The sequence below is a fragment of the Mustela nivalis genome (assembly GCF_964662115.1).
Source record: "Mustela nivalis genome assembly, chromosome: X".
NCBI lineage: Eukaryota > Metazoa > Chordata > Mammalia > Carnivora > Mustelidae > Mustela > Mustela nivalis.
In genome coordinates this window covers 133,361,913-133,376,903 of record NC_139040.1, presented here as the reverse complement: position 1 = coordinate 133,376,903, position 14,991 = coordinate 133,361,913, and the positions used below count along the sequence as shown (strand labels likewise).

The window sequence follows — 14,991 nt, the reverse complement described above, 5'->3', positions numbered from 1 at the left end:
GTCAGGACGGACCTGGACCTCCTCAGTCACACGTCAGGACAGTCCTGTGTCGTCTTCACGGACACGTCAGGCCCGTCATCCGCTCACTCCCTCACTCCTCAGGGCTCAGAACCCGCCCCCCACCCCGACGTGTCCCCTGTTCAGCCACCGTGGGAGCCGACAGAGTCAGACACGCCCGTGTCCAGCTTCCAGGGCCGTCGACCTCCGACCTGCATATGGAGAGCTAGTGGACGCAGCAGTGCACGGAGAGATGCAACCCAGGGGGAGCTCAGTGCCGGGGGGTGAGGCAGGGGAGGACGGAAGGGGAGAGGCCGGACGGGGCAGGGGAGGAGGGAACGGGACAGCGGGAGGAGGGAAGGAGGAGGCGGGCGGGCCTCACGGGAGGAGAGAGGAGGGGGAGGAGGGAGCGAGCAAGCTGGGAGGGGCCAGGAACGCGGGCTCCATGGAGCAGGGAGGCTGGGGGCCGCAGGTGTGCGTCTGTGCTGTGCAAACCCAGGTCCTCCGCGGCCCCGTCTCCCCATCGGCGGGAAGCCTTCCGTCCGCGGTCGCCACCCTCCCCTTCCAAGACCCTGGCGTGGGAGGAGGGTTCCTGCTCAGACGGCGGGACAACCAGGGCACCCCTGCACCCGGGGAGGGGCGGGTGTCACAGGCTGTGGCACACACCCGTCACTGCCTGCCTCAGGGCCTTTGCACGCACGACCCCGGACGCGACCACAGTCCCACACGCGCTTCACCAAAGACCCCTCTCGGATCCCACCGGCCACAAAATCCACCCGCCCCCATGCCGACGCTCCTCCTCCTCGGAGGGGTCACGGCTCCTCGGAGGGGTCGCAGGCGGTGAAGAGGTCACCCTGAGCAGAGAAGAGCCCGCCCCATCCGTTCCCCCTGCAGCACAGAGCACCGACACTCCCAGGAAAACCCTGCGCACCTGCCCTTCCTGCGTCCGACCTGCGGCCTCTCCTGCAGCGTCCGCAGGACTCCCCAGGCTCCGGTCTGTCGGTGCTCCCAACGGGAGGGAGCGAGGCTGCCCCCAGGTCTGCACAGAGCAGGCCCCCAGCAGTAGGGGCTGCCCGAGCGCACGTCCACGGCGGGTTTCCCACGGGCAGCACGACCTTCCCTTTGTTCCGGGCAGCTGCCGGCCTCGACAACACCGGCCACACGACACGGCGTTGGCTGTGTCTCCCGAGTCCTTCCAGACCCCGAGCCTGCCTGTCTCCTGGGACGGTAGGGACCCGAGAGCCGAGCCGCCCGCGAGCACGGGTCTGCCCTCGCCACAGCGCGAGGCCGGACGCCACCGCGGTGTAGGAACCTCAGGAGTCTAGCCCGGCCGCTGAGGTTCTGGTGAGCTCCCTCTTCGTGCAGGGTCCGATCCCAGGTGCCCAGACCGGCCCTTCTGCGCAGAGTCCCTCCGAGCCTCCCACAGAGGAGCTGACAGACATTTAGGAGCACCATGGCCCGCCCCACCAGGAAAGGAAGACACCCTCGGACCACAGACACCCCGAAGGGAACCCGTGAGGCCAGTGGCGTCGTGCGGCTGAAACGACCCCCTCTTCACGGCCCGGCCGAGGAGCTCAGGGGTCTGCACACAAAGTCCAGCATCCTGGAACGGGGCTACCCCCGGGCGAAGGTCCCACAGAGCTGCGCCTCCCATGAGAAGAATGAGCCAGAAATAAATGCCCACCAACGCCGGACCCCGAGGAACGAAACGATGGGCTTCACATGGGTCACTGCATCTGGCAGCGGGGGCCACGGGGGCCACGGGCAGAACGTGCCCTGAGAACTCCGGGCCACGGCAGACTGTCCCTCGGCACCACACCACGTTCACAGCATCCCCGAGCGGGGAAGCTCCAGGGGCTCCGTCCGGCTCCGGATCGGACCCTTTTCTGCAAGGCGCCATGTCCTCAAATCCCGTATTTTGTCTCTGAGGATACAAAGTGGCTCTGTTCCCTGTTCAAGGGGGCGGCAAGACAGGGACTCGCTCTCTGGGTTCTGTCCTGGGCTCCCGAGTCCTGACAACGCCCCAGAAGAGCCGTGTCACGACGCTGCAGGACCTGAGCCAGAACGACCCTTGGCCGCGGCCGCAGCAACGCCCCCACCTCTGAGGATTCACGAGCGACACCCATCGCGCGCCCGACAATGACGCGCATCGGACGCTACCCTGGACCGCTGCTGGAGCTCGGACCCTAAACCCCTAACCCCGAGCGAGGACTGTTTTCTGCCTCCCGAGCCTCCCAGACGCGGTCTGTTCTTCTCCAACAGCCGTGCCGTCAGGAAAGTGCTGTCGCTTGCCCTGGCTTGCGGCTGATTTCTGTGAGAAGCCGAGGTCCCTGCTGGCTGGCCCCGTGGGACCCTCCCCCGGGTGCTTGCACGTAGCCGGCCTGTATCAGTCTGGATAACCCCAAAACCCTCTAGCCAAACCGTCCTGGTGCACCAGACTGGTGAGGCCTGAAAGGAGGAATATCTGCTCCGGAAACCACCATGTCAGGACCCACGACACTGCCCAAAGTCCCACGGAAGAGGAGCAACTCCCAGTCCACAGTCCCACGTCCACACGCAAACAAGGTGCCAGGAGGGACGGAGCGGGACCGAACCCACCAAGGCTTGAGGTGCCGGCGTGACCAGACTCAGGACCCACGCGCTCCCCCTGGTCAGATCACAGAGGCAGGAAGCTTGAAGATGGAAGGGTGAGTCCACGGAACACAGACCCCGTAGCACGGCAAGAAGAGGTTTCCAGACCACGCATGTGGGGGATGGCGGGGTGGACGGAGCACAGCTGAGCACAGGTGTGGGGAAGTGGGGGGGACGAAAGGCCGAGGTCAGGAGGCCACCCGGGGGAGGCATGGGGGGCGTGCGGGGGCGCACCCTGCGTCCTGGGCTCCCGGAGCTCCCCACACAGCACCGGTCAAGGGAATCCTGCACAGATACAGAGGAATGAAACACAGCCCAATGGGGTCCTCTTCAGCGCAGCAAGGAATCAGCGGGGAGACACCGCACCAGCCAGGGCGGCCCCGGGGCAGGGCTGTGTAATCTGCGGCTCTGCCCAGGGGGAGGTCGGGAGGTCGGCCGCTGGGAGGTGGTCCCTGCGACCAGAACAAACACAAAACACACTGAGAAGGGAGCTGTCGGCAGACCCTGGATCGCGGACTCGCAGGTCTTGATCCTTCAAACCCCTGCACACGGGTTGGCGGGCTCGTGGAGTCTCTGTTCGTGCACACGGGTTGGCGGACTCGCGGGGTCTCCGTCAGCACACACGGGTTTGCGGACACATGGGGTGTCTGTCTGCACGCGTGCCTTGGCAGATACGCAGTGTCTCTGTTCAAGCACGTGGGTTCCCGGACACACAGTGTCCATCCGCATGTACGAGTTTGCAGACACGCAGAGTGTCTGTGCTCATGCACAAGTTCGCGGACACGCCGTCTCTGCACACACAGGTTCACGGAGACGCAGGGGATGTGATGCTGGAGCAAAGCTCACCCACATGCAAGTTCTGAGTGAGCAGAGAGAAAGCTCCGCCAGGGCAGTGGTGTGCTGGGGCGTGGGCGGGGGTACAAGGAGCACTTCTGCTGACACCGGGAACCAGCATGGAGCTTGGCTACTCTTCAACAGCGCTGTGGACAGCAGAGCATGAAGCCGGGACGAACCGCGGCGTCTCCGGGAGTTCGACGGTGAAGACTGTGACAAAGGTGACCAGGTGACACGTCCAGTGTGAGTGTCGAGAAGGGTGCTCGGCAACCGTGCGAGAGCAGGAGACACACAACCTAACTCCGCGCACGGGCACTGCTACGGTGCACGTGGGTTAAATGCTCCGGTCACAGAGCAGACGCCCACGGGAAACAGAAGACCGTAGGTCTCTGTGGGACACGCATGTAGCACACACCGAAAAGTTTTTAAACTGTGGACATACGGGCCCGCAGTGGCCCTCTCCAGGGTCGTGTGTGGCTGCAGGGTGGTCCACACGGCCCAGTGACGACGTGCAGATCCGCACCGTGCGTGACACGGAAGCCCCGGGAACTGGACGGCCCAGGGAGCCCCGGCACCCAGACCTGGGCCGGAGCCTGCAGGCTTAGCCCCCAGGGCAGAAACGCTGGTGGGGACAGACTGACGTGCCGCAAGGAAGGAGGCTGAACACCCCCAGGCGCGGATGACAAGTGCACGATGAGACACAAAACAGCCTGGTGTGGACACGGAAGATTTACGGGTTTAATCTCCCGGACATAAATAGCCCGTGGCCCCAGCACAGCTGCAGGACGCGCATTCCTGTCCGGCACACGGGGCGCCGCTGGGAGCCGGCCACCTCCCGGTCCGCAGAGCAGAACTCAGCAGATTCCGCAGGAAACGCAGGGGCCGTTCCCTGACCTCCAGGAGCTGCGGCCGATACCCGTTACGAACGCAAAAGCAACAAAGATACGCGCGAGTGTGCGGGAATTCCCCGCGGGGCTCGGGGCTCAGAGTCGAGGCCGGACACCCCGCTTCCCGGGCACCGCGCCTCAGTCCTCCTGGACGTACGGCGAGTGCACGCCGTGGGCGGCATGCAGCCCAGAGCTCCCTGATAAAGATGACACCTCCCCACGGAGAGCTATTTCTGGAGAGAGCACGGACTCCTCATAAGGCCACAAAGCAAGAGGACGCCACCGGCCGCCCAGCACACGCACAGTGGGGCCGTCCTGTCCACATGGAGCTGGACACAAGGTCCTGCCGAAGCCACTGCTGCCTCCCGGGGTGGGTGCCCGCAGAAGCAGTCCAGGCTCGGTCTCTGCGGGCGTGCGTCCTCTGAGCACTGGGCTCGGGGGTCACAGTCACAGTCACAGTCACAGGTCCCAGCCCTTATCTGGGACGTCGAAAGTGACCCTCGCCCAGAGCACCGGCCCAAGACACACAGTAAAAGCCAGGAGTCAGGACAAAAGCAGGCCAGGCAGAGGTGCCCCGGGCACGGGTGGCTCAGCTCACAGGACCCCAGGGCTGGCCCTGACCTGAGACACAGATGCGTGGTGCTGCCTGGGACAGGACTGGGGAGCCCGGTGGGGAATTCCCAGGGAGCCTGCACGCACTTATGGCCAGGAGAGGAGGACCCCGCAGGCCGCGGGACTGAGTCTGCACGCACTTATGGCCAGGAGAGGAGGACCCCGCAGGCCGTGAACTCTGCTTCCATGGACCACTTCCCGCCACATGGCAGAGGCTCACTACTGAGACCCGCAGAGGACATACTGGACGCACACAGGAGTCCCGGGGTCAGAGTTCAACACAGAGGAGCCGAAATGTCAAAACGACCGCTGCCCAGGTCCCCTCCATGCAGGCTCGTGCAGACGCCCTTTCCACATCAGAAGGTTCTGGGTGTCCACGTGTCAGGTGCGCAGGGGGCCGGACGGCAAACTCCGAGGACACGGAGCCAGGCGCAGCTGGCCAGGCAGTGCGTTAGGACGAGGCCTGTGTCCAATGCCCACCAGCTCCCAGGACATCCGTTCAGCTGCGTGCCCACAGGCAGAATGGGCGCAGACGGTCTGGTCTCCACAAAGCCTAGAAGACAGGGCTGGAACGTGCCACCACTGCATGCTGGCCAGCAAGGACCATGAAGGACACCGCGTCCACAGCCTCACAGACATGGGGTGGGGTCACAGCAACCTCCTGGGACCCTGAGAGTGAGCGTCGAGGGTGCGACCCCTCCCTGGCCCCGTGACCCCCTTTAGACTAAGGCCCTGCTCGGTGTCCGGCACGGCCTGAGCCAGAGGCCACGCTGTCTCCAGAAGAGGTCAGCTCATGGCCCAGCAGAGTCACCTGGAGATGGCGTCACTGCGGTCCACACACGACCGTTCTGAGGGCCTGTCCGTCCACGCAGAGGACCCCGCAGAGAGGCTGGACAGGATGGGCGGTCCAGGACCAGGGCCGTGACACAGCACAGGACAGGGGGTCCCGGGGCACCCTCGACTGTACCACACTGGAGTGAGGGGAGAGAGATTCGGCACCAGGGCAGTGGGGAGGCTAGGGTCCCCGCTGAGACGGGGGCAGGCAGCAGAGCAGCCGTGCTGGGCCAGGTGGGGTCCCCGACTCAGGGACAGCGCAGCCGAGCTTCCGGGAGTCCCTCTGCCACTCGGTGTGTGTGCAAGGCCCGGGAGTCCCCAGGAGGGCAGGCAGGCGGCAGGCGGCAGTGTCCGTGCGGTGAGCAGCACAGGGAGACCGTGGCCCCCAGACCCGCAGCCGTCCACCCCTCCTCTGACCCCGAGTACAGGGGACACGCGCGGCTAGGCGGGGAGCCACACGCGAGGCACATTCTACACCATCCGCCCCTCCAACCCCCCAGGGTCTCCACCCCACCCCTCCCCAACCTCATGTCCCCTCCCCCTGCCCCATCCCCCTCCTCATCTGCCCACCCCCTCCCCCATCCCCGTGAACCCTGTGGCTCCAACCCTCCCCCTCCCCACACCCCATTCCCCATCTCTTCCCCATGTCATGTCTCGTCCCCACCCCCACGGCCCCATCCCTCATTTCCCCTTCCCCATCCTACACCTGCTCATGAGTCCCTGAATCTCACCCCCCCACCCCCACCCCCCCCACGGGGCGAGGCCTCTCCCAGGCTCGCCTTCCCTTCCCCCACCCTCCACCTCCTCCCACACCCCCATCCCCCACCTTCCCCAACCCCATGTCCTCCACCCCTCCCCCAGCCTCCCGTCCCCTCCTAGTCACCCCCCCATCTCCCTCCTAGTCATCAGGGTCCCCACCACTCTCATGGCCCCAGGCCACCACTGACCTGTGCTGACCTGCCCAGGGCCCTGTCCAGATCCACACTTAGATGCCCTGGGCTGAATAAGACGGAACAACCCCCTCCTCCCGCAACGCTCCCCTACAAGGAGCCCCATCTGATCCACCCCCCACACCTTAGAGAACACTCCGTGACCCCAGACACACGCTCACATGACCCCAGACACACGCTCACGCCCGCAGAACACCGCTGAAGTACATCTCCTGTAACATGAAACACTTTCCCCGCCGAAGGAATTCATAGAATTTCTCTCCCCAACAGTGGTGCTGGTGAAACGGGGTCATCCTAAAACAATCAGACTCTCCAGAACCGGTTCTGCCAGGAGACAGGCCCGCTGAGGGCAAGTCACCATGACTTTCGGAGCATCTGCCAATCCCACCAACACCCTACGGAACCACCTCAGAGAAACCACCAAACATCCATCTTCCTGCCGGGTGAGAGCACTTCAGCTGTGGCTGACTCCACTTCCACCGTCTCACAGACCCCAAACACACGTGCCTCAGAAACAAGGAACAAACGTCTGCACAAAGCACCTGAGCACAGAATGTCCAAAGCTGGCAGACACAGCCAGACACACACTCAGAAGGTGTGTGAACACTAACGTGGGATCCAAAAGAAACTCCAGGTACAGAATCAGCAAAAGCAGGTCTTATTCTCACCCCCAAAACAGCCCTGTTTGATTCTGTGTGATTTTTCTGTCCTTACGCAGTACCAGGGTGCTAACTCCTCACTACCAGGGACAACGCAAGCGTTTCATGTGGCAAGTGTCAGTGACCCAGATGCAAGGCACGTAGGGAGCCAGCCAGTGAGTGCAGGTCCCGCCTCCAGCCCTGCGGTCCTGGCCCCCGCGTCCAGCACCCCCATCGGGTCCCCTGTCCTGTCTCCCCCGTCTGCATCACTCCCCGATTCTGTCCCCCATCCAGTCTCCCCTGTCCCCATCCTGTCCCCGGTCCTGTCTCCCCCGGCACCGGGGCACCAGGCACCCAGGCACCACACGGCGGCAGGCAGAGCGTGAGAGGTCGCACGGAAACCTCAAGTTACAGATGACTGGGGAGCTCACGGGAAGTCTCAGGCCTTTTCAATTACGAGTTCCCTTAAACCCCTGACAAGATACACAGAGACATAAAGCCAGGTTTGACGTCCCCGAATCATGAGAATCACAGCAAAGTTCACACACAAGCCAGTCCGTTACTAAAAGCCACCCAGGCGTCCCCGGTCGCGGCTGCGGTCTGCGCGTCCCTCCACACAGCACGTCTCAGACCACGACCGCGAGGGCAGGGAACCCGGCCGCATCCACGGGCGTGGGGAAAGCTTCCTGCTCCGCACGAGGGCACAAGCCCCCAGTGTTTGTGACTAAGGCTGAACCACCAGCCGACGCTAAACCCTGTCTGCTCCGTGCTGGGGAGAGCGGCCGCATCGCCGGCCGCCACACTCCAGCTTCCTGACTGCGTGCGGTTCTGCCACTGGAACCCCAGGAAGGGAAGCCGCGGCTTCCTTCTACGGAAGGCTTTCCCTAACACTCCACACGGGACACCTGGCTCTCCAGAGCCACGACACAGCTGTACTGGGGGGCACATGGGGGGGACCCTGGGAGTACCAGCAGCCCCCAGTCTGTTCCAGGAGGGATGCACTTGGAGAGGGGACCCTGGGAGCACCAGCAGCCCCCCCATCCATCACCCCATCGGGGGGGTGAGGTGTACAGGGGACACCATTAAGTACCAGGAGCCCCCCAGTCTGTTCCAGGAGGGGCGTCCATGGGGGGACCCCAAGAGTACCAGCAGCCCCCCCATCCATTCGGGGGGGTGATGTGCATAGGAGGACCCTGGAAATACCAGCAGCCTCTCATCCATCCCAGGGGGGTGACACATACAGGGGGACCCCGGGAGTACCAGCAGCCCTCCACCCGTTCAGGAGGGTGATACGCACGGTGGGGGGGGGGCCCCGGGAGTACCACCAGGCCCCCATCCATTCGGGAGGTGACGCGCAGGGTGGGTGACCTGGGAGTACCAGCAGCCCCCGCCCCAGTCCAGGCCTCAGCAGGGAGCTCTGGTGAGCACCACACAAGACACACACAGCACACCTGCCCCACCTGGACCTGCTGGAAGGCCTTGAGCCTCTTCTTAAAGCGAGACGGCAGCACAAAGTCACAGCCGCGGGCCAGGGAGGCCAGCTCCTGCCTCAGGTCAGGGTCCTGGCGCAGGGACAGGTCCCGGAGCCGCATGTCGCCTCGCATGGGCCGCCGGGGGCCAGGCCAGGCACTGCGCTCGCGCTCTGACTCTCGGGGCTGGGCTGAGCCGGGGCCGGCAGGCTCGGGGTGGCAGCTGTGCCCGGCAGGACAGTCTGGGTGGCCGGGCTCAGCGCGCTCCATGCGTGGCCGGCCAGGCGCTCTGGGGGCCGGCCCTGGGCCGCTTGCATTCCACAGGCTGAGGAGGGCACATGGCTGCAGGGTGGGGGAGGCGGCCGCTCCTCCCCGCCGGCCCCTGGCTGTGCAGGAGGGAGCCGCTCCGGCTGGAGCTGTTCTGGCTGAGCTGCCGATGGGAGTCCCGGACACAGCTCCCCGCTCAGTGACCCTGTCTTGTGGCTCAGTCCAGAGGGACAAGCGCGTAAACAGGTCTGCAAGGAGACATCTGGGGACAGCGCCTCTAGTTCTGCCGGTGGGGGACAGAGGCGGGCTCCAGAGAACTGAAGTGATCCGAGCAACTGCCTGCTAGTTAGTTAGCAGAGGCGGGGAGGGACGAGAGGAGGCGCTCTGCACAGAAGGGAAGTCTGTCCAGGACACAAGAGAACCTGTCACGGAGCTCTCGCCAGATCCCTGCTGGTCCCCACGAGCCCAGATGCAGCCAAAGCAGCTGCTTCCTCCCTGAAACCGTGCCAAAAACAAAGGGGTCTGCGAGCACCAGCCGCCCTCCCGGCACAGAAGAGACACAATGAAGCACACAGAGTCCTCAAATGCTTTCTTGTCACAAGAGGGGGTGGGGAGTATTCGGGGTTCAGAGTTTTCCTGCCATTCTGCACAAGGTAGAGAACTCGGCATATAACTTAGATGGGGTAACTCAGCTTACACAGAATGTAAGCAACAAGGTAACCGTCACTGGTCAGGTGCGTGAGATACAATGTAACGTCAGCTGTGTACCTGGGAGAGTAACTAACCACAGAAAGTAACAACACAGGATACAACGTACACAACGCAGGATGTCACAGAGGACAGGTAAGGAAGGCGGAGGAACAGAGCACCAGGCTCTGCAGATGCCATGCGTTAAGTGCCCTACGGGTCACGCAGACCGGACTGTAGTGACCGGTCCTGCAGAGCACTCGGGGCGGCTCCGAGCAGTGGGCTCGGGGCTTGAATGAGGATGAGCTAACCCTCCCACACCTCCCCTCCCTTCCCACCGCAAAGGAAAGACATCCTGAGCAAGCAGACCCCTCCTGTGCCCACGTTGGGTGTGGCTGGCACAAAGCCAAGGCACAAGTCCTGCCTTGTGAGCCCAAGATGCTTTCAGGACGCTTATCCCAGAAGCGACGTAGACATTAGCATACACAGCAGCAAAGCAGAGCAGAACCTCATTGGCCAGACATCACCCCAACATGAACCCACCACTCGCACGACTCAGGGCCGTGAAGACAGTGGGCAAAGAGGGATCCATCCCCATCCACCAGCCCAAGAAAAGACTTGTAGATGCACCCGTCATCACTGGAGCGTGAAGTTTTGCTCTCGTTAGTAAGGGCACCAGAACAGCCGAGCAAGGACAGCCCAGAGAGCGGATGCCCGCACAGCCCCGAGGGAAGACACCCACCCAGTCTGCGGCGAGCACACCCGCACAGCCCACTGTGAATGCACCCGCACAGCCGGGAGCATCACATCCTCGCGACGTGGCCCTGAGTACCCCTACCTCGCGACATAGCTCTGTGCACCCTACCTCCTCATGACGGAGCCCCGTACACCCCTACCTCCTCATGACGGAGCCCCGTACACCCACCCCTACATCTTCATGGGGCCCCTCCGCACCCCTACCTCTTGCGAAACATCTACCTTCAAAGCACGTGCCCGCGGATTATATATAGACTTTTTACAACTCGATAATAAAAACATAACCTAACTGTAAAAACAGGGAAAACGTTTGAACACATGCATCACGGTGGCCAAAGACAAGCTGAAAGAAAAAAAAAAGCCTGTTTGACCAGAAGTGCCCTCAGCATTTGACGAGCATCGGACTTCACAGCCAGCGCTGCGTTTCCCGGTGCTGACAGTAGGTGAGAGCATGCCATCTCCTACAGCACTGGCAGCGCTGCGTGAAGTCCCCAGTTAACACGCAGCTCCTCTCACAGCGAGGAGCAGAAGGTGCTCCGACACACAGTGGCCACTAAGAGATCACTGGTGTTGTTATGTTCTCATGTACGTGCTGCGAGGGTCGGTCGACATGGCAGAAGGTTACAGGGGTATGGACCACTGTGACGGAAGGAGGAAGGGGGCCCGGGAGAGTGTGAACTAGCCGCTGGACGAGGTGACTGGGATACTGGCCACTGGGGGGCAGGTAGGAAGGGGGCTCCGGAGGCCATGCCCTGCATTTGAAAGTCTGGTCCCCGGGCCGCCTGGGACCCTGCTTCCCCAGGCATCATCTCTGGGGTCACAGTCCATGCAGGGACAGGGCATGCCCACCAAATCTGATTCCCTTGGAGAACTTCCTTAGAAGCACTTTTAGGGTTTTCTGTGGTTGGGATTACGGGCGACAGTGCCATGGAGGCCCACGGAGATGAAAGATGTCCCAAGGGCCTGTTGCATGTAACACATTTGACACAAGCTTCATGTCATGCGTGTGTGGAGATCACCCCCGGGGCGGGGCATGTAACTCGGCAACCGGACCCCTGGTGTGTGGGGAGTCCCTGTGCCTCCGCGTTCCCTTAGCTGGAAATCACACGGAGCAGGGTGGAAAGGAGAGGCTCGCGGCTCGCGGCAGCCCTTCCGCGTGTGTGCACCGAGAAAAGATGCCGGGCCCCAAGGGAAGAGAAGGGGTGGACGGAGGGGCAGACCATCGCAGGCAGAGGCCACACCGAAGGCCAAGGTGGGGCTGGCCGTCCCGACACTGAGACCGCGACCTGAGCTGAAACCAGCAGCTGGAGGCTTCACCCATGGGGCCTCCCGGCTGCCCCTCGACTGTGAGAATCGCGATCCCGCTCCAGCCGCACCGCGCACACCTCCAGCAGCCGACCTCCGGCCTCAGACCGCCGGCAGGCACAGCGTCCTCGGGTCGGAGCCCTGCGTCCTGCCCAGTCCCACAGGCACACACCGACCCGGCTCCTCAGCGGGCTTTCTGCAGTCAGACCGCTGCGGCCAGCGCACGAGACTGGACAGCTGATGTCCACTGCAGACCTCCCTTCCTGGCCCGCTGCCTTCTCCCCACTAAAGTCAGTGCGTTCCCCAAGTTGCACACTCCCTTCCTGCACAATCTCCCTCCCACTTGGGAGGACAACCTGTGGTCACCGGAGGAACTTCATTCCATGCGGGCACGCCACGGGCACGCCACGGGCTCGCTCTCCGAAATGCATCGTTTCCAAAGCATCCCCGTCGCCCTCGTGGAGCTGTGCTGACCCGCCAACATCTGCCGTCCCAAGAGGTTTCACGCAAGGTCACGGGGTCACAAGATGCAAGAATTCACCTGCGCGAGGGGCTGGGCCTCAGCGTGGACACCTGTACGCCATGCAGGTGGCTGCTCAGCGCGGGAGACCTCGGCCGTCCCGGGGAGAGCAGATGCCACTGCGGGGAGGGACACCACCGTCCCACAGAAGTCACGGGTCCGCGCGCTGGTCCCTCACAGACCCGGCAGCCTCGGTGACACGGGAGATTCCGGCCCTACTCCCCCAGCACTAAGATTCTGCGGCAGTGGGAAAGGGAGTGAGCCAGACAGAGCCCAGGGCTGGGCCGCGGGCCCTGCAGGAGCACAGAAGCCGTCCCGTGGGGTTCCCGACAGGGGCCAGGCCAGACGTGACCGCTGCGCCTACTTCCCACTCCCCGTGGAGGCTTGCTCTCTGGGACATGTCGTCGGGACCGCTGCCACGGGCCAGAAAACCACGGGTCAGGGAGCAGAGCCAAGCGAGCTGGCCCTCGGAGCGACAGCCGGCGGTCTGCCCGTGGCGGCTGGTCCACGACGGTGGGAAGCGATCAGGTAAGTGATCGCACCGCAGGGGTCGCTGACCGGAGAGGAGCTGCAGCGGAAACACGCACCCCAAGACAATCACGTTCCGCCGAAGGCCAACGCTGCCAGCGCCGGGGTTCGCCCAGGAACGCGGGATGCACAGGTGCCACACGTCCCATCACACTGAGCCAACGTGTGGCGACTCGGAGGGCACGCAGCAGCCCGAGCTGGAGGCCAAACTCTTTGTCCGGCACCGGCCACTGACTGCGACTACCGCAGACGAGGTAAGGAGAAAACCAACAAGTGGGGTACGGCCTGGGCCCCTTACTCAGCCGGGAAGGAAGCGTGCAGAAGCCGCGCTGAAACACACACCCGTTTGGGGGAACCATGCCAACGGGACTGTTCGCACGTGAAGCGCTCCCCCGGCAGCGAGCCCAGGGGCGGATCGCGGACGAGATCGCAACAAGACGGGGAACTTACGACTCGCGGCCCTGCAGATCGACGAGTCGGTCGCAGGGGAGGCCCGGTCCGGGGACTCGCGGAGGCTCCCAGCGGCAGCGCCGGGGACACGGGGGCCGGGCCGGGCGCCCCCAGGCTGTCGAAGAGCGCGGGCTTGCAGGCGGGGGCTGCGGCGGCCAGCGGGGGCCCGGGTGGCCCGGGGTCCGCAGCGTCGGCCTCGGTCCTCGCGGGCATCGTGACCCTCCGCAGGCAGTCCCGGAGCATGGCCTGCGTGCCCGCCTCGCTGAGCCAGCACAGGAACAGCTCGTCCACCTTCATCTTGAGGACCGGCTGCAGCACTTTGCCGGGCGGCATCTCCACGGCGGGGCCCTGCGGCCCGAGGAGCCCCTCGTCCCGAACGCCGGCCTGACGCCCGCAACCCAGGTCTGGCCCGACTGGTCGTCCGCGGAGCCGACGAGGGCCGCCGGCGGGGTCACGGCCCGGGGGTCCTAGGGTCCCGGGGAGGCGGGGTTCGCAGCCCACATCTTGGGGAGGCTGTGGGGGGCGGTGTCTCGGGACAGGAGTCCCGGTTTCGGAGGTCGCGGGCCTGCGGCCTGGAGCTCCGAGTCCTGGAGTCCAGAGTGGGGGGGCGCCCTAGAGCCCGGGGTCCGGGGGTCCCAGTGTCAGGGAGGCGGGGTCGCAAACCCGCGGTCCGGGGTCTCTAGGGGGCGGGGGTCCGGGAGGGTCTCTGCAGTCCGGGGTCCCGGGGTCCCAGCGTGTCAGGGAGGCGGGGTCGCAAACCCGCGGTCTGGGGTCTCTAGGGGGCGGGGGTCCGGGAGGGTCTCTACAGTCCGGGGTCCGGGGGTCCCAGCGTGTCAGGGGGCGGGGTCGCAAACCCGCGGTCCGGGGTCTCTAGGGGCGGGGGTCCGGGAGGGTCTCTACAGTCCGGGGTCCGGGGGTCCCAGCGTGTCAGGGGGCGGGGTCGCAAACCCGCGGTCCGGGGTCTCTAGGGGCGGGGGTCCGGCAGGGTCTCTACAGTCCGGGGTCCGGGGGTCCCAGCGTCAGGGAGGCGGGGTCGCAAACCCGCGGTCTGGGGTCGCAAACCGCGGTCCGGGGTCTCTAGGGGCGGGGTCCAGGCCTGCAGCCCGGAGTCCGGGGGTCCCGGGGAGGCGGGGTGCGCGGCTCGGGACTGGAACCCCGTTCCCCTGGGGTCGCAGGCCGGGAGCCCGTAGCCCGGGGTCGCGGGGTCCCCGGAGCAGGCGACGGCCCGGCCCGGCGAGGGCCGAGGGCGACGGATAACGGGTGTCCGGCGCCGGGCGCCGGGCGACGGGCGAGGGGCGAGGGCGCGGACGCGGGCGGGGGCCTCACTGCGGGCGTCGCGGTGGCGGCGCGGAGCCCCGGGCCCGGCGGAGGCGGACGGACAGCGGCGCCCCGGGGCCCGCGCCGCTCCGGGCAGCTTCAAAACGGGCGCGCCGGCCGCCGTCCCAGACGCGGTCGCCGACGTCGTGCGTCACCGCGACGCGTGACGTCATCACGGCGGCCACGGGCGCCGCCCGCCGCCGCGCACGCCTCCCCGGCTTCGGACGCCGCGGCCTGAGGGGGGCGGGGCTGTGGTGCGACGAGGAGGGGGCGTTGGAGGCTCGCGGAGCGCGGCTCGGGCGGCGACCC

At 65.2% G+C, this 14,991-nt stretch overlaps 1 protein-coding gene across 2 annotated transcripts in view; it reads right to left on the bottom strand.

Annotated features, from left to right (window-relative positions):
• LOC309856067 (serine/threonine-protein phosphatase 2A regulatory subunit B'' subunit beta-like) overlaps positions 1–14,111 on the bottom strand; it is a 42,837-nt gene extending 28,726 nt beyond the window's left edge. For both annotated transcript variants that reach the window (XM_082716771.1, XM_082716772.1), the window contains exon 1: positions 13,366–14,111. In XM_082716771.1, the coding sequence (XP_082572897.1) occupies positions 13,366–13,698 (333 nt within the window). In that variant the 5' untranslated portion in view covers positions 13,699–14,111. The remainder of the gene's footprint in view (positions 1–13,365) is intronic.
• Positions 14,112–14,991: the final 880 nt, after the last annotated feature.